General features: G+C 41.0%; 2 protein-coding genes across 9 annotated transcripts in view; one reads left to right on the top strand and one right to left on the bottom strand.

Annotated features, from left to right (window-relative positions):
• The window catches only part of LOC124306338 (two pore potassium channel protein sup-9), an 817,624-nt gene that overhangs the window by 241,511 nt on the left and 556,320 nt on the right, over positions 1 to 19,793 (bottom strand). The window lies entirely within an intron of this gene.
• On the top strand, positions 18,744 to 19,438 carry LOC124306395 (SH3 domain-binding glutamic acid-rich protein-like). The gene is made up of 3 exons (XM_046767065.1): positions 18,744 to 18,821; positions 18,921 to 19,219; positions 19,305 to 19,438. Coding segments are annotated over exons 1-3 (333 nt in total). The 5' UTR covers positions 18,744 to 18,789; the 3' UTR covers positions 19,307 to 19,438.

Genomic DNA, 19,793 nt, shown 5'->3' on the forward strand with positions numbered 1-19,793 from the left:
GAAGTTAGAAACGAGGCTTATAGGGTGGTGGCTGAGAAAGCTTGGAAACAGGTTCTCGCAAAGCACGCAAATTCGGGTGAGAAGGCAGCCGCTTGGGCAATAGCTAATACAATGAAAATAAAATCGAAACTTGGAACGAGAATTCGAAAATCAAAGCTTGCGACCTTGAGAATAATTATAAATGCTGCAAAACGTTCTATGGTTCCAAGTAACGATGCAAAAATAGCTGTGAAATCTGCGGTGGAGGGAGCTGAGAACGCCGTTGGAAAACCGGGTGGAAAATGTAAAGTGCGAACACCTCGCGTCCTTCCAGTACCTTCAAAATTCGGTGGTTTTCTATCGTTTCTGATTTCTATTTTTGCTGGACTTAGTGCTACAGGCGCATCAGCCGGTGGTGCGGCAGGTATAGCAAGAGCTGTGAAAGATGCAAGTTCTGCTAAACGAGAACAGGAAGAGAGCAGACGACACAACAAAACTGTGGAAGCTATCGCGTTGGGCAAAGGGCTTCATATGAAACCGTATAAAACAGGTCTTGGTCTCCATCTTTCAAAAAACTAGATGCATTGCTACCACGTCGAGCGTTGACTGATTGGGACTTGTTGAAATATGCAAAAATCTCCAAAGTTGTGCATTTCCGCGATGTTTTCATACGAAACGAAATGCCCGAAAACGTTCCACGAAAAAACGAGTCATCTATAATCAACCTTGACGACAAAGACGATCCGGGAACACACTGGGTTGCATACAAGAAACGCGACAATAATATCATTACTTTGACAGGTTCGGCAACCTTCAACCACCCTCAGACCTCATAAAATACCTCGGCGTTGGTAGTGATAAATACAATCATAAAAGGTACCGGGATTATGATACATTTAAATGCGGAAACTTGTGTCTGAAATTTCTAAGTGGTGAGCTATATAAACATGGTGGGTGATCCATCAAAGTCAGTCTACCACTCGCAGTCATGGATGATTCGTTAACGTTAACGATTTCGAGAACCTCTTTGATTCTTGAGGCACAATATTTTCCACCGATCGAACTTGCTCGTGATAAAAGTTATGCTCTTGGCTTGGTAGAATTGTTAACCTTCAATTCAATTCCCAACGTTGATGTAGGTCACAATAAAATTTACGTAGCTGATAAAGTGATCACCATACCTACCGGCAGCTACGAGATCGAGGACATCGAGAAGTATCTTCGAAACGTGCTAAGAAATACAGATATCAGGCTCCCTATCAAACCCAACAATAAGACGTTACGCAGCCAAATCACATGCAACCACACGATCAACTTTGAGCCGAATGATCTCATTGCTCAAGTTGTGGGATTCACACCACGTATATTGAAGGTTGATAAGTCTAACGAATCAGAGGTGCCTGTAACTATACTCAAGGCCAACGTGTTGCGAGTCGAGTGCAGCATTACAACGGGCTCCTACGTCAATGGACACAAAGTACACACTATTCACGAGTTTTTCCCGACTGCCCCACCAGGATATAAGATCGTGGAGGTACCGTCACACGTCATTTACCTTCCGATCACCGTCAGGACCATAGATCCCGTTCAGCTCTGGTTAGTGAATCAAAGCGGAGACCTGGTTGATTTTCGTGGAGAAGTTATTACTGTGAGACTACATATAAAATTGCAATAAATGATGGGAATTGTATATAACAGACTGTCAAAGAGTGGGTATATCAGTATGTCGGCATGCCCAGATTGAGTCAGTCATCGATCGATTACCCAACCGTTAACACCTCGAAACGTGGAGTTCCTGAGAGCTCTGGGTCCGAAACTGACACCTTTTGGAAGAGGAATTTCCCACAACTAAAATCCGATTTTGCTGTTTCATCATCTGCTACGTACCATGGTGGAAGAAATCTTTAAACATTCAAACACGAGTCGTCTTTGACGAATCCGTTGCGCATTACGAGATTCACGCTCATAAACCTTACGCCTCGTTAACTTTCAACAACAGCGATGAAATTCAAATCACTGTTCTGCATCAGGATTTATGCATATTACCCAGCAAAAGTTCGGTACATATCCATGGACGGCTCCTCAAACCTGATGGTACAGCTACAGTGAATACACATCTTGTAAACAACGCGATCTGTCATCCTTTTGAAGAAATTCGCTACGAAATGATGCAGTTGAGATTGATAGAAGCAAGAACGTTGGCCTGACAAGCCTCACGAAGGGTTACGCTTTTCTGCACCCTGGTCAGACTCGGCTGATGAAGAACGCTGGATGGCTCGATGTTGAAGAGAAGAAAAAATAAACCGATGATAAGAGTAATTCTGACATACAGATATCGCTCAGCATGATATGAGGTTTCTTTGAAGACTACCGCAAGATCGTTGTCAACGCTGAACATGAGTTCATTTTGACGAGATCAAGAACTGACGTCAACGCAATCATGCAGACTCAAGAGAAGGAATTCAAAATCACGACCAATGCATTGGAATGGCTAATACCGTATGTGAACCTCGCGGATCAGAAAAAAGTTAACCTACTAAATTTCATTTAAAGAGATCCGCTTATTTTGATGAGCTGGGAATTGTATGAATATCCCTTACTTCCCACAACATCGAAACACGTTTGGACTGTGAAAACTTCGACTCAGCTTGAAAAACCTCGTTACGTCATTTTGGGTTTCCAAACAAGTAGAAAGAACAAGACCGGCAAGAACGCGAGTCATTTTGATAATTGCAACATCACGGACGTCAAGCTATCTTTAAACCCTTAATCTTATCCGTACGGTAACCTGAACCTCAACTTGAGTCATAATCTGTACGCGGTCCTGTACAAGATGTACGCAAACTTCCATGCTACCTACTACGACAAGAACCCCGAGCCGTTGCTGACAAAGAGTGAATTCCTTGGAGACGTCTCCTTATTCGTTATCGACTGTTCAAAACAAAACTAATCTTTGAAGCACGGACCTGTCGGAAGCCGTCTCGAATTTGAAGCTAAAGCCAACTTTCCCGCTGAAACATCGGCGTACTGCTTGATTGTTCACGATCGTATTGTCGAATACAACCCGCTCAGTGCTGGGGTGAAAAAGTTGGTATAAAAGCTGACCCGTTCCCACCATCTCGCACAGTTCGAAGATGGAGCTTATCGTTGACATACAAGGCTTTCGTAGACCTTTTAACAATACCCTCGCATTAAAAGAATTGACTATAATTTCAATCTACTCGGAAGCATCTCCATCAATGTTTTTCTTCAAGCCACCTCACGAATGTGATTTACTGGATGTCATATACAAAAGCCAAAATTCTTGGTCAGAACGCGATTTTCATGGTTTACCTTGGAGCTGTGGAACCATTTCGTTAGAGGAAGTTAAGTGGACTATTTAAGACAGGCTGTGCAAAGCTGAAACTGTGTACGTAAAAGGAAAAGAATAACGAGATTGGTTGCTTAAAACCGTTCCGAAAGTTCAAATCATCGATATGCTGGACTTTGACTGTCCTTCACTTCGAACCTTGCAAAAAACTTCAGCTGTGTCTCTAAGATGTGACGTGCATACAATACCCACCGCAATCTGTGCAGCACAAAACGTTTTGATACTTCAAAATTGGCTACAAAATCATCATACTGTTCGGATGGTGAGGGTGTACGATTCGTGTTACTGCGCAGAAGCGTCTACAAGAACGGTCCCGCATTCCTGGCGAATATATCATCCTGGTTATGATACTGTGGAATAGAATTATTGTACTATTGTTCTGAAGTAATTGTCAACTGTACCCTAAAAATTGCACTCAATAAATTGTTTTTTGATGAATATTCATGAAATGCTTTTACACCTTCATTTGAGCTCTTGAGAGATAATTTTTTTCAATACAAAGCTTATGCAAGATTCAACCTTGCTCTACATACTTGACCAAGCTGTACTCAAACCGAGTTATGTTTTGCATTCCAGCGGCGATAGTAACCCAACACCGCAGATCTTTGGCTCTGAGTGTATACTATCGCAGCTATCGGTCAACCTTGCACTCTAGTCTTGACTGAACCCGTTCAAAATTCATCGTTGAGTTCACATGACAGTTACAAGCCAAAAAGAATTTCACGTGGTTGATATCAAACCGGCATCCAACTAAGTGAAAAACAATTCTCAGAACCATTAATTTTGGAATGTAGCGTGGTTGATACCGTGGGAAAGGAATGTAAGGTGGTTGATGTTCCGCATCAGCGATATCCGAGTGGATAAAAAACAATTCTCGGAACTATTAATTTTGGAATGTCACGTGGTTGATAACGTGGGAAAAGAATGTGGGGGTGGTTGATGTTACACATCAGCAGTCCTACCGTGGGAACGGAATTTGAAGTCGTTATTGTTACACATCAGCAGTCCTATCGTGGGAAAAGAATGCGGGGCGGTAAAAAAGTTCTCGCCCCCGCTGCACTCTCTACTGTTGGCAGACGAGCACTACACAAAGACTTTGACCTTCGGTCGGTAAAACAGCGCGATTTTGACCTTTGACTGATAAAAATTATCGGTAAGGCAGTGCGATTTTTACCGTCGACCGATACAACTGTCGGTAAGGTTGCACGTTTTTAACCTCAAGTCAGTACGGCAGACTGTGACTTCATCGCGGAAAAGGGCTTGAGTCTGGGAAGAATGTCGGTAAGTGTCGGTGATAGGAATCTGTAAGTAGAACCCGCGTTGCTGTGATACTCAGCAACATACGATATTGCAAAAAAGCTTTGCAAATTATTGTTATTATCGTGAACTAGCAAGTTGTTATTGATTCCTAGGATCTTCTAACATCTATATTTCATAGTTTCATTTAATAAGTACACCGGGTAATCGTTCTCGTCCGGTCGGTTCCGTCGTACTGGACACACGTGTGCCAGTGTTGACGAATTTGTTCTATTAATCAAATAATTACGGATGGAAGTGTGGAAGAAGAAGAGAAACAGAGATGGTTTGATCATGCGTCCAGAAAAATTTAACCAGACTATGTATCCTTTTCGGTTTGATCTAAATGTATTCTCAATGTAGGACAGTTCAGCTAACTAACCCTACGATTCTGGTATTTCTACTTCGATTTTTGTTGTTTGGTATTTAAGTTCCAGTATGTAATGTGAATAGAGTCCAGACCTCCATTTGTGCTTGTCATGTAAATAGTAACCTGACGATTGTTGGCAAAATCAGTGTGTATTTGTAATTGAACTTTCTAGGTCAGTACTATGAGCTATTCAATCTGGAATTAGTAGAATTTTGAGTGTGTTATTGAAAATATTTTTGTTATGTTTCTCGATACGTAGATTATTAGTTAATAAGCAATATGTCCCGAGGAGGGCTTGCACTGTGGCCGAATCGTCGACACTAATAATTGATGTTTTAACTTCGACGTATGTTCGCTATTTGTTGTTAGCTATTCGACCGAACCGCGTGGAAGGAGTGGATCTCTGTAGTTTCAGAGATAAGTTATTTGTTTATGTTGTATGTACACTTTATTTATTTATACCTTCATTTATATATATACAAAGAAGTTAGTATTTTGGTTGCCACGCCAGTGAAGGAATCGCCTGGGTTCTGTTGCACCGCGGTGGAGGCTTCAACGATGAGGTTTGGTGATGAATCGGTGTGGTCATCGGTGGCGGCTTGTAGCGGCTCTCTGGAGAGCTTGGCGGCGTGGGAGGACGGCGATCCTCCGGTTCGGTCGCTTGTTGTGGAGATTCTCACTCGCTGTCAGACGGTTCTGTTTGTGTGCTGGCATGCGGCGGTAGTAGCTCAAAGACGTTACTCTAGCTCGTCTGACGTCCCACAGCGAAATCAGGATTGCAGGTGGCCTAGTCAGAGGCTTTGAAGGGAGGTCCACAGGTAGAACACCCAAGGAGCCGGTGGATTGAGGAAACTTGCCCTTTTTGTTGGGCTGGCTGTTGCCAGTTGAAAAGAGTCCGTCATGCAGTTGTCCAAAAGTCTGCGTGATGGTCTGTGACTGTGGCGTGGCGTAGCGTAGCGTGGCGTAGCGTAGCGTATCAGTGTAGGTCGTATAACGGGTCAATCCGGTGAGACCGAAGTTGTCCTGCCGATCGATGAGATCGGTGGTCTCTTATCGCAGCCTCGGTTGGTCTTCAGCAGCGGGAGACCACGTTGGCTGATTGCGGGACGCGCTCGGCTGCGTGGGCAGCGTGAGCAGCGCGTGTGACGTAACACTTTCTTCTGTGGTGCGCGACTAGAAAGCGTGAAATGCTTGTTGCGGTGTGTAAGTTATAAGGCGCGCGACCGACAAGTTGACTTCACAAGTTGAAGATATAAATTTGAAAAACTGGTGAATTCGAAAAATTAACGACGGAGCCAGGAATCGAACCTGGTATCTAGCGATGCTTTACCGCAGCCTTACTCCACTAGACCACCTAGCCGCCCTAACTCTGATGTCGTTAATTTCTCTCATCACCAGTTAGTTCAAATTTGTTTTCTTGTGCTGTTGTATCTGTTAATAGAAAGTATCTTGAACTTTCGACTTTCTATTGACATATATTGAAAATATTGTGTGAATAGAAAGTATCTTGAACTTTCGACTTTCTATTGACACATACAACAGCACAAGAAAACAAATTTGAACTAACTGGTGATGAGAGGAATTAACGACATCAGAGTCAGGGCGGCTAGGTGGTCTAGTGGAGTAAGGCTCCGGTAAAGCATCGCTAGATATCAGGTTCGATTTCTGGCTCCGTCGTTAATTTTTCGAATTTACCAGTTTTTCAAATTTGTATCTTCAACAATGAAAAGGTCTCGTGATTAATGATAATATTGATAATGCATATCCGCATTTGAATTATTAGACGGTCATTGACTGTATTACGGGCTTTGCATCAGAAGCGTAAGATTCCAAAATGTAAACACACTTACAGACATTCTTACAGTTGTGCTCAAGAGGAAGAACACTTTCTATTAACTTCACAAGGTTGTTGTGAACAACGTGCATTTCTAAGATTCCTTTCTAGATAAATCACGAGGTCAAGGTGGAATCTTACGTAATCTTTAAAATCGTAAGTTTTATTTTCTGGGTGAATTGTCATCCCGTTACACTCGGTAGAATGAAAAATAATCCAAAAATGTGAACTCTGCGAACAAAAAAACTTGAATCAAGTACCTTATGACATTATTTTAATCACTGTATAATTTAGATAACTGAAGATGATATTTTAAATTCAATATGGAAATAATAGGAGTATGAAGAAACAAAATGTTGTACATACATCCGAAAGACAGAAAGTAATGAACAGTCCAAAAACGCGCGTCCAGACTACATTCACTGAGTGGGTGTTGTTTTTTTCTCAACTCACTCATATGGGTAAATTTATAATCTTCGACGAATAATTTGCAGTACACTAATTAGGATACTGATATAATTATTCACCTCGTTCGATTCTCAATTTTCCACCATTATAAATGTTAGTTTTTAATTTGAATATGAGATCATTTACTGAATTGACTCTTCTAGTGAAGTTCTGAAAATGAAGGTTGCCTTGAATGATATTCTTTTTGTGTGAATCGTCATTAACTACGACCAGGGACGTCTTTAATCGGTAAAACATACAATTGAAGTCCAATAAAAATTTTCAAACTCATTTCTTGCAAACTAAAAAAGAATAATCATGGAAGTTGAAGTACAGATTATTTTTCCCATGAAAGCCAACATCATTTTGTATCAAAATAGATGCGAAGGCCTTCTAATGAATATAGAAGAACTGCATAAATTTCAATGTATAGGGCCAAGCAGTGGTTAGAGCGCGTGGCTGGTGATTGAAAGTCCCTGTTTTAAATACTTTTGCGAAAAAAATTAATATTTTTTAAACACCCACATTGATAAACCAACGGTAGTACGTTTATACCCGATAGCTAATAGTATCACCCACGTTGGTGGTTGTTCAATTGGTGATACACAAATAAATTTTTCAAGGACTAAACTATGATAATGATTTCTCAGAACTTGATCGTCACAAAAAAAAAAAATAAAAATGAACTAAAAGTCAGTACTTTTTCAGAGTGAAAATGTCAAAATACCATTCCTATGAGCCTCATGTATATCAGCGCATGCGCGCTGACTCTAAGTGTGTAGGACTGCTCTCGTCGGCGGCCTGCGTGCCGCCAACCATTAGGGCGCCGACGCTGTGCCGACCCGGTAGCAGCTCTCCTGAGACGTTCAATAAAAGTCACTTTTATCTCTACAATTTGTGTTTATGTTCTTCGGCCACCCTCTGTGGTCTACCTTAATTCTATCAGAAAATCATAGGAGGCTTTACCATATCAATCTACAAGAAATACAAAGATTTCCCAATTATAGCTTGGAATTTCATTTTTATTACGTTCTGTAACATTCTAAAGATCGAACTGCAGGTATAGGTGGGGCAGAATTGGGCAATAGAAGCAATGAGCTGCATTTTACCATAACAATAAATAGACACAAACTCACAAGGGGACCACCAACATAATAATAATGGATTTCAATGGGACTCAGGTATGTTGCAGAGGTATCTGCCATAAGTACTGTGACGTGGCATTTTTACTGCGCGTTCCACACGGCTCCCCGAACTCTAGACGGACCACAGACTTAGGGAGCACGTGGAGCAGACCGCGGCTCATTTCAAAAAAGAGCGCCAGGACAACAGTCACGCATCCGAGACTCTAAAAGGGGACCATCGCCGGTTTAGCGGATAAGACTTTTCAGGATTTTTGTTTATTTTTTTTTGGGTGGCGAGTACATGCGGCCTCAGACAGGGGATCGGCAGCAAATCAGAACGACGTTACTGGATGGCAATCGCGGCGGATCGCGACGAAAGGAGGGCCTCGCACGAGGCTACGGAGAGAGCGTCAACGGAGAGCTCTGCCGCGAGGGAATCTAAGGCGGACGAGATTCCCGTTGGTGGCCGGCGAGCCGTAGCCCCCCCCCCCCCCCCCCCCTCCGTCGCCCAACTGACGACAGGTACCCTCGCGAAGTCATCACCACGCCACTGCCAAGCTACGGGGTACCCGAGACTGGCCAGCCAATCAACACCCCGCGACAGCGGAATTCATCGATAGCGATACGCTAGATTGTAAGAATTGCGTAACGAGAACCCCAATTAGATCGGGGGAATTTTGATTATGGATGGCGCCTATGTTCGGGGCATGTTCGAATTGCGGCTCCGATTTGCAGGACTCGTCACTTGAGTCTTGGCGCCGTTACATAGTGGGTGGTAGAAGTATCGTGTCAGAGTTAAGAAAGAAAAGAAAAAGGAAAATCGCGTGAAATGGCAGACACTGGAGTCGGGGAGTTCCTCGGGTGGCTGCGGAGCGGTAAGCACTTGTAATTCTTTGCGGGCATATTTCGAGCGCAAGTTAAATTGGCACACTGATAAACGGTCGGCCCACGTAATCTTGGAGTTAGAGTAGCGCTCGAAATCTGTTTGCCGATCTCCTTGAGGATGACCGTAGCCTGCGTTTTCGCGATAACGCGTAGAGTCAAGAGGATCCCTGTAAAGTCTCGCGTCGAGTCACGGTTTCGAGTGGGGAACAATTTCGGAGTGAAATTAAGTGCGGCCAAATTCCGCTGCACGGGGTCTCGTCGAGTCTGCGTACGTAAGAAGGGTGGTGAACTTTGGGGAAATAGAGACTACGACTGGAGCTCGGATGCGTCATAATACGCTACACACTCGCACGATCAGAAAAGCTTCCTAGAGTTATTAATTTGGTCGCGATTAGCGCGTCGAGTCACGTCTTTTTGATTTAGTTTACGGATTCGTGTGCAGCAGTAAGGTGGCGACCAGCGCCCGTAGAAATAAGATATTAGCTACATTTAATCACGATTGCGATTAGCGCGTCGAGTATGATCTAGATTACGTTTTTGTTTGGCGGTTTATAATTAAGTGACGAGTAGCGTCGTAGTTGAGGCCGATCGCGGGCAGCACATCGAGTCCGATTTTGTTTTTGGTTTTTGCGAGTTAGGGTATTATTAAGACGGCGACTAGCGCACGTAGGCCGTAGAGGTCTCCTAGATTTATTCACTTTTTTTATTATTTGGTTTGTTTCTCCCTTTCTTATTTCTTTTGGATTAAATTTAAACCTTTGTATTTGGAATCGCGAAGGATGACTTGCGCAGTCGTATGATTATTTTTATTTTTATTTTTTTTTTTTAATATCGCTGACGGGAAATATATTATTGGAATTTTATAGTGATTTGGCCAAACCACGTGTTGGCTTACTTGTGTTACATCTCTCTCTACCCAAAAATTACCCCTCCCCTCTCCGCGGTACTGAGCTATCGAGTATATGGTCGCGGTATTTTGCATTACCGATTTCGAGGCGTGTTAATCACGCCAGGCGCCCAACAAATTTCGCGATATTGTTTTAGGTCCAGGGTACATCGTGGACCCCGATTTATTGTGTACGAGGTAAGTTCTCGGTCATTTTCTCCGAGTGATCGAGGTGCAGAAAAATCCACGTCACAGTACCAAGCTTACGGAAATTTGTGCACTACGGCTTTGTTTCCGAGACAATCAAGGGTAAAGTTTCGTGCATGGTATATAATATATTAGTAACTGTGATCACTCGACAAGCAAGCGAACACGGGGCAGTGAGCAAGGTTCACGGCTGCCATGCTGGTGGCGCGTGATTAAGTTAGGTAAGTGAGGGATTTTTTTTATTTGTTTGATTTTTTCTGCTATTTGCATATTTCTTTCTCGTCCCCGTATTTTATCTTACTGAATATTAATAACAAGCATCGCATTAGAAATTTGCGGACAAAATTTCTTATACAACGTACAGTAGTAATTTATTCTATTTCATTTTATATATTGTAACGTGGCATTTCTGTAGGCATGTCCGTTACAAGATGCTCCCTGAACCTTGGGCGGAATCCAGGGATAAGGGTTTCTGAGATCGGGTCGCGACAGAATAGTAGACGAGCGCCAGAACTGGAGTCAGACATCCGAGATTGGACAGGGACGCAATAGCGAATCACGATTAAGATATTGCCGGCTTATGTTTTTATCCTTTTATTTTTTTGAATACACTGGCCACGAGCTAGCGACCAACTCCGACGCCGGGGATATTTCGAGGCGAGGCGAAACCGCGGAGATCTTGCGTGAAAGGTGCCGAGGCTGCGGAGGGGGAGCCAACGCAGATCCCTGCAGCGCGGGAATCCAAGGCGGACGCGATTCCCGCTGGCGGCCGGCGCGCCGCAGCCTCCCCGCTCACCCCGCCTACACCTAACCAACGCAACCGCGAGAGACCGGCTAGCGACGAGGGAGCACCACTCCGCCCAATCCCGGGACACCGTAGAGCTGCGCGGAAGACGACGTCGCGATCTAGCGTTAAGTTCTGCGCCGCGAAGCGACGACAGGTGCGTGTCAAGTTGGGCAATCCCCGAAATCGATAACAAATCGATTGTTGCGCATTCTTGGGGTGATGAAGTCACGAAGGATTAGCGTGACGAGATCGGCTTTCCGGCCGAATAGCCATCTGAGAGAACTCGAGTTCTGGCGACCAATCAAGGTGGAAGTCTGTTGCAAAGTAGATTCGTGTTTCGAGTTTTTCGAGAAAAATTGATGGTTGAGAAGAATAATGGCTAGCGTGAATCACGAGGGAGTCAGTGCATTCATCCTCTGGATGTGGAGCGGTAAGCGCTGCTAATATTATTGCGAGAAAATTTCGAGAGACATTAACTAAAGGCTTGCCGAGGAACGGATCGCCGTCGAGGATTTGCGTTAACGAACGTACTCGAAATTGTTTAGCCGATAAATCTGCTTGGTGACCGTAGCCTGAGTTGCGCGTAATAACGTAGAGTCGATTTTGAGCGACCGAGCTGGTCGAGTAGAGTCACGGGTTTGAGTCGAGGCAAGACTGTCTCAAATTGAGTGTAATCAAATTCCGTTGCACGGGGTCACGTCGAGTCCATGAAAATAAAGGGTCACCTCTCGAGTAGGTCGCGAATCGTTAAAAGGGGAGCGTTCGAACTCGCGACCGCGTTCAGACGTCGCGGAGAAAGTGGAGCTCGGATGCGTAATAGTAAGTTATCATTAGGCACCAATAAGAAGCTTTCTAGAATTATCAATTCGGTCGCGGTTAGCGCGTCGAGCCAAATTCTGGTTTTAGTTTATGAATTATTGTTTATTAGTAGGGTGGTGATTAGCGCACGTAGGCATAAGGAATTTTCTAAATTTATTAACGATTATGATTTCGGTTTAGTTCCTGTCGAGTGGTTTATTTTTAAGTTGGTGATTAGCGCTGTAGTTAGTAGAGGAGGAACGCAGTTAGCGCGTCGAGTCAAATTTTGTTCATAGTTTTGAGTTATTGTTTATCGTTCAAGCAGCGACTAGCGCCCGCAGGCATTAGAAGCCGTCCAGATTTAGTCATTTCGCTTTTCTTTCTGTTATATTATTTTTTTTTTGGTTTGTGTGACATCTAAGCATGTAAGTACGAATCGCAAATAGCGAATTTTGAATTGTTATTTCCCGTTTTGTATTTTGAGTCGCAATGAGCGACGTTTGAACTATTATTTTTTTTTCATTAATTTTGTTTTGCTGGTATTATCGTGGCAGAAAATATATATTAGTTTGATTCTTGTTTTGATTGATAGCGCATCAACGATTTCGAGGCGTGTTTATCACGCCAGGTGCCCAACAAAACTTCACGATATTGTTTTTAGGGCCAGGATACATCGTGGACGCTGAATCATTGTGCACGCGGTAAGTTCTCGGTCATTTGCTCCGGGTGACCGAGGTGCGGAAAAATCCACGTCACAATATATATGGAGGCGTTCCGCTTGTTTGCTAGTAACGTGTACATCAGATTTACAACCGTTTGCGTGTTATTCATCATAAAAGCACGTGAAGTATAACACAGTTTCACACATACATAGTTTATTTAGCCTACTGCTTTGGACATGTACTTCGGATTTTACATGGAGCTGGATCGATGATTCTAACAACAGGAGTTCGTTGAAAAACTGTACAAAATCTGACCAAGAACCGTACGTTGTTTAGCAATTTTTCTCCCCGCAACTTCCAAATGCAATATTTGTTATTCGAATTCAGTAAGATAGAATACGCAAACAAGGAACATAATAACATATGGATTGATACGATTCACAACTGCAATTAGGCAAAAAGATGCGTTAATTGTAACCAAAGGTTTATTTCAATAATAATGGTGATATAAATTAGACAAAAAAAAATAAGGTTCACAAAAGATCTTCTAAACGAAAGAAACGTAATATTGAGAAATGCGAAGTACATGAGCCCTAGCGATACCTGTACGAAGCTATTAATGATTCATCTGCGCGTATACGTAAATAAGTCTTCCAGTCAGTCTCATGCTGTCGCTCGTGATCGATAATCGTAAAAGCTAACATAGCTCTCTATATGAAACACGCGTGTTGTATAGTACATACCGGGACAATCTCTTGAAACTATACATATAACGCGCATGCGCCAAATAATTTAATCTCATTGGTCGGTGAAATCGCGCCGCGGTGATGTTTTCATCTGCTGAGCAAGGCGCCAACGTACACAAAATGTAACAAAAGCTGTAATTCTCTCGCGCGTAAAGCCGTGGATTGAGGTTATGCTGCTGTTTATTTTTACGTAGCGTGTATTGTTCAAGAAGAATAGTATCGTTCAGCAATACCGTGGTTGATTTCGGAAGATATTCAACCGACGCAATAAAGAATTTAACGGAAAAGCAAATATCAAATGATATAGAAATTGGGTGTTATTTATTGAAAGAAGAAATCTGACATTCAACGTGAAATGTCATTAACAAGTGGGAATCTGGACAAACAGAGGTAGGTAAGTAAAAACAATGTTTATTGTGAACAGATTCTTTATTTACATAAAATTAAAAATAAATGAATGGTTGAGACCCAGAAGAAGGTATTTCCAGAGTAGATTCGTTACGGTGCAGTGCTCCAGAAGTCAGTAATTAGTGCCGATGAACATGAAATAAATAAAAGAGATGAGTAACAAGGAATAAAGAAATTATTCATCTTAAACACGAAGCTTAGGAGGACAAAGAGTAGCAATTAACAGAAAACGTACCCGACGCAATACTCACAAAAAACCTCGCCGACATCATTGATTAGTTGACAAAGTTTTTGCAGCTCCATTGTACAACAATCAATGTTCCGTTAACAAAGAGGGTTCACCAGATATCCAAGAATAAAAAGAGAAAAAGAACAACAGTTAATATTACAGTGTAAATCATGCTATTAATGAAAAATTAGGAAACAAAACAATAACTTACAAGACAATCGTCCGATAACACTGGGAGACCAATCTCCACTCTTCTGATCACCCCTCGTCTGGCAATTGGTGGCCTTTCAAAAAGTGCTGCCGTTTCTTTTGCCTTCAAAAATACCGAAAGATCCTGTTTGATAATAATAGCTTCTAATATTTTCAGGTACGAAATAATTCATTGTCAAAGTGGTACCAAAGTTATCAGGCATGAAAGCATGTAAGTAAATTTCCAATTACGTGATCTTTGACAATGACAATATTTTAACATGGATTCAATGATAAAATTGTTTTTTTTTTCAGTAGGCTCGAAGTTTAAACTTTAATTAACACGAGGAAAATTATGTCTTACCTGATGGTCAAAACGTTTAGGTGGCAAGGATCCTGGTTTCTCGAGCGGTGCAATCATTAGAACCATCGAACCTGGTTGTTTCGTCAGACATCAGGTGCTAGAGTGAATTTTATCAGGCCATCGCCACCTTCTTAACATCAGTTGAGGCAAAATTGAAGAGCGGGATATACTACAGATCATAATGGCTGAATATCCCATCATTTTACTTTGATCGAGCCAATAGCGATAAGTTTGTTACTTAACCGTTGCTGCCAATTCATTCTACCGAGGAATCATTCTGTGCACCATTGTAATTTAAGCATTATTATTGACCAGCATTGTTTTTCAAACTTTATACCATTTGATTTGGTATCTTATTTTGAAGCTTACTTTTACTCTCTTTGGCATTGAATTCAGATAAATAGTTTTTCAAGTCCTCAATTAGATTGTAGGGTTGAATTTTGCTAGGCATACTGAATCAATCTAAATCTAGAACTGTTAAATAAGTTCAGTTAAAAATGTCTTTAAATTTAATCTTAGTTGACGGTGTCATCTGGCTAGCTAGTTGCACGATAACTTGAAACCAAATTCAATTTTACACTCTTTATAGGGTCCTACGCTAAGACTGAAAGCTTGTGAATCTCCATGTACCGCAATTATTTCTGCATTTCATGTTAGCATTATCTGGAGCAAAAAAAATCCCATTTTGAGATTGAAAATGGATCCTGAAACACAGAGTTATTCAATAGCACGAATTGAAAACCAAGAATTTTATAATGGTTTCTGCAACAAAGGGACTCTTTCCAAATATCCTTGTTAGAAGGTGATGTTCGGAGGACTATAAACAAGATATTGTATCGGATTACATTATTTGGAAAAAAATCTTCATAAACTTCGTTAAAAATTAGATATTCATTTATTTTGATGGAACAAGGGACACAATCTTTACATTACTTTAAAATTGACATTACTCTAAAACATGATTGTCCTTGAAGCTAATTGTGACATTGAGGCGCATTTTGAGAAACTTGATTTTCAACTTGTGTCACAGGATGTGATTTACGTTCCTGAGTTCTACGCTTTCGATTAGATTTTCTTTGTTTCGAACCGCACTTACATGAAATACAGAAATCATTTTAATAAATCTAATATTACTTGAATTTTCAATTTGATTATTAGGTTCCCTTCATTTATTTAATCGAACATCATTGAAAATTTGCGAAATAAATTCTGATAATCATTCGGAAATTTTAAATAGTAGTAGCAATAATTTGTTAATCGGAAAAAATACATTCACTATCGACTATTCGTAAATTTTGTTGAACTATTTTCAAGAAAAAAAAGATTCACAGTTCCGTTACAGATGGTGAGATATTTAAATTTCTTGAACGCTCGGTTTAATGTCTCATTTTCGAAAGTGATAAAATTCAATATTACCGCCTGAAATCACAAAAGAGTGAGAAAGTTGCTTAGTTGCTTGAAAGTGGCGATGATCTTTGTACGTCTGACAAATTGAATGGGCAGATAACAGTGAATATCAGAGGTGTAATTATTTTAGTCGTATCACCTGTTGATAGATAAAAATTCCACTGTTATTTCTAATGTACGAAATAATAAAAATGATTAAATAAAGTGTTCGCACCTACCTGCTGCGTTTCTTCCAAGCACCCAACATTTAAACAGATTTCTCATTTTAGTCGAATAAAGCCAATTTTCAAAGAGCATTAGCATCAACTTTCCGAGTCACTACCTCGACTGTTTGAGATTCTAACCTCAAAAATTCGTATGAACTACTACGCCGCCAGAAACAGAGTTTGACAGCTGAAACTCGGAGTGGCCAACCTGCCCGAGCAGCCGATAAAACTCGCGCATGCGCATTATATGTATAGTTTCAAGAGATTGTCCCGGTATATAATAAAGTGTCCGATATATATGTATACCTTCGCGCGAATTGCGTAATTATTTTCTTGCCTAATCCCAACACATGAAATAAAGTAAACTAAAAAGTAATGCGTAGAATACATGGGTTCTGCTTTGAGTGTTTCATCCATCGGTTAAATTTTTTAATGACTGTAATACATCACTAAAGACTCCGCTCAATTAAACATACCGGGACAATCTCTAGAAACTATACAGTCAATGCGCATGCGCGAGTTTTATCGGCTGCTCGGGCAGGCTGGCTACGCCAAGTTTTAGCTGTCAAACTCTGTTTCTGGCGGCGATGTGGTTCATACAGATTTTTGAGGTTAGAATCTCAAACAGTCGAGGATGTGACTCGGAAAGCATTTATTGTTCAGTCGGGAAGTTGATTCTTCAAATAACGGTGGAAACTTGATGCTAATGCTCTTTAAAAATTTCCTTTATTCGACTGAATTGAGAAATCTGTTTGAATTTTGGGTGCTTTGATTACTTTTATTATTTCGTACATTTGGAATAACAATGACATTTTTTTCTATCAACAGGTGATACGGATAAAATGATTACATCTCTAATGTTCACCGTTATCTGCCTATTCAATTCATCACACGTACAATGGTCATGGCTACTTTCAAGCAACTAAGTAACTTTCTCACTCTCTTGTGATTTCAGGCAGTATTATTGAATTTTATCACTTTTGAAAATGAGATATTAAACCAAGCGTTGAAGAAATTCAAATATCTCACTATCGGTAATAGAACTGTTGATCTTTTTTCTCGAAAATAGTTCAACAAAATTTACCAATAGTCGATAGTCAATGTATTTTTTCCAGTCAATAAATTATTGCTACTACTATTAAATATTTTTCAAAGATTATCAGAGTTCATTTCGCAAATTTTCAATGATGTTCGATTGAATAAATGAAGGGGATGTCACGTCCGGAGCAGCCTCGCACGCGACAACTTAACCCTCTAGGTATCCGTAGAGGTTTATATTTATTTTTACGTGGGTCAGGAGGTGATCGTCCTCTGCAGAGCGATCCCAGAAATAGGGTTGGAGGATTCAATATTTATGTTTTTAGAAACTTTTATGATGTAACCAATTTTCAATGGAATCAAAATGAAGGAAAAGCAAGAGAAGATTCGAGACAAGGAAGCTTACAAAATGTTCTTAATCTAGTTGTTCCCACTCATTCAACTAGTCACTTTTCGGTGGTTACAGTCCGAATGGCTCACGCTCTCACACGATTATACTCAATAGCAACACTCACATACGCTTATCACTACACTTCTCTAAGGAGTCCGTGGCTCGAGGTTCTGCACTTAATCTAGCTTCATAAGACTCAGATCGCGACGCGAGAAGCCTTTCGGACCGCGTATAGAATTAGAGTATTACACTCTAATCGTCGGTGTCGGAAAAAGGACTCATAAACTCTACACGCGGTAGCTTTGAAGGAGCCGGGTTCCGTTGATGTGGTTTTTCAAGCGGTCTCTAACGGGACTGACTTCGCTCGCTCCTCCGACACCCCTTGGAGCGTCGGGCGGCGAGCGAGGTTTTCGCTGAATTCACAATTTTGGAACAAAGGCTTGCATCGCGACGATCATTCTCGAAGCGCGTGATCTCGCGATGGCCTCATTCCGGTGTTGATTACATCCGGGATCTGACGGGCGCGGAGACGCTGACGTTGCTGACCGTCAACTACGCCGTTGCGCTTTGGTTGTGCCACGAACTGTTTTGTAGAGACTATTTTACATGGATTAACTAATGTATTTAAAGCTATGCTTCCTCGTCTCTAAAGCGATATCAATAATTATTGACGTGGTTGTGATTATATTCGGTGTAAATATGCGGCACTCGTGATAGGGACCTAATACTCAAATTGAAAATTCAAGTGATATCAGATTTATTAACCCTTATGTTAGTAACCAACTTTACCGACGTCTTTTAGCAACCGGGTACCCGGGTACCCACAATTCTGAGTATTAAAAATTTTGTTTATTTTATTAAAAAATTTTTTTCCAAAATATTTTTTTCTTGAAATATTAATAGTAAGTGACAATGTAAACAAAAAAAAAAATAATAACGTAGAGTTGTGAATGACATCTGAAACGTATTTGGGGCACTCCAGGTAGTCGGCCGGTTTTTATTGTTCGGAGCCGAGCAGATGTCGTTGGAGAGAGAGAAAAACTCAAGGTTATTTCTTCGTTTTCTATCGCGCACTAGATTCGAGCATTTCTTAGTACGCAACAGATTTTTGGTGAGATCAGACGTGTTTTATTTATGGTGTTCTCTTCACAGTGAAAAATAAAGTTATGGAACAACTATCGAGAGCTGAATATGCTAGGTAAATAAACGTTACATTTAACATTTATAAATATTTTAATTACAATTTTGTGTAATAAAATTATTTACGACTTATATCATATAATATTTAATTTATTAGATTAAGTGCAACCGAAAGAAATGAATATTTGAAAAAACTACTTGGAGAACATGACAGTGATTCGAGCGGGGTTTCTGACAGTGATGACGAAGACTGGATTCCAGCAAATATAGCTAGACGTCAAATTTTAAATCAAAAAGCTAATTCAGGGCATGACGAATCAGAAGATTCTGAAGATACAGGAGAAATCGCTGAAGGGAATTCAGCAGTAGAAGAAGAGGTTGAGAATAGCGAGAGTGAGGATGAGAATAGCGAGAGTGAGGATGACGACAATGAAGTAGAAACTGCTGAGCCTGAATGTAATAAAATATTCGTTTTTAACAATGATTGGAATACTAATTTTTTTTCTTAAATAATTAATTTATGTTGTTATTATTATTTTAGGACGAGCTCAAGAACCATCTGGAAGTTTCATTGTGAAAGATAAGACAGTGTGGAACAAAACTCCACCAACTCAGCATCAGACCGCAGCTCATAATGTTGTACGCCAGCGGAGTGGGCCTCATCGCAGTACGGAAACGTTGTCAATTAGTGAGACTTTCAAAAAATTTTTACTCACGAAATGGTTGATATAATCGTCCGTCACACTAACAAGAAAGCTGAAACCATTTTCCAAGAATATAACGCTGACCATCCAAACTCACAGCATCAATGGAAGCCCGTTACAATACCCGAAATTTATTCGTTCTTCGGTATCTTGATTTGTGCTGGCGCAAATAATTCAAATACAGACCATACTTTTGACATGTGGCACTCCAATTCTTATCCACTGTATCGCGCGACGATGGGATTGGCGAGATTCCATAATATTCTGCGTTTTTTGAGATTCGATGACAGTAATACTCGAAGTGAACGTAAAAAAAAAGACAAGGC

This window comes from Neodiprion virginianus, chromosome 1 (assembly GCF_021901495.1).
Source record: "Neodiprion virginianus isolate iyNeoVirg1 chromosome 1, iyNeoVirg1.1, whole genome shotgun sequence".
Lineage (NCBI taxonomy): Eukaryota > Metazoa > Arthropoda > Insecta > Hymenoptera > Diprionidae > Neodiprion > Neodiprion virginianus.

What these genes read in the sequence shown, in the direction of transcription:
- LOC124306395 (XM_046767065.1), top strand. Translation starts at nt 18,790, where the DNA reads ATGGAACAACTATCGAGAGCTGAATATGCTAG. An exon ending in TCGAGAGCTGAATATGCTAG is followed by an intron (nt 18,822 to 18,920) that starts GTAAATAAACGT and finishes TTAATTTATTAG; the next exon opens with ATTAAGTGCAACCGAAAGAA.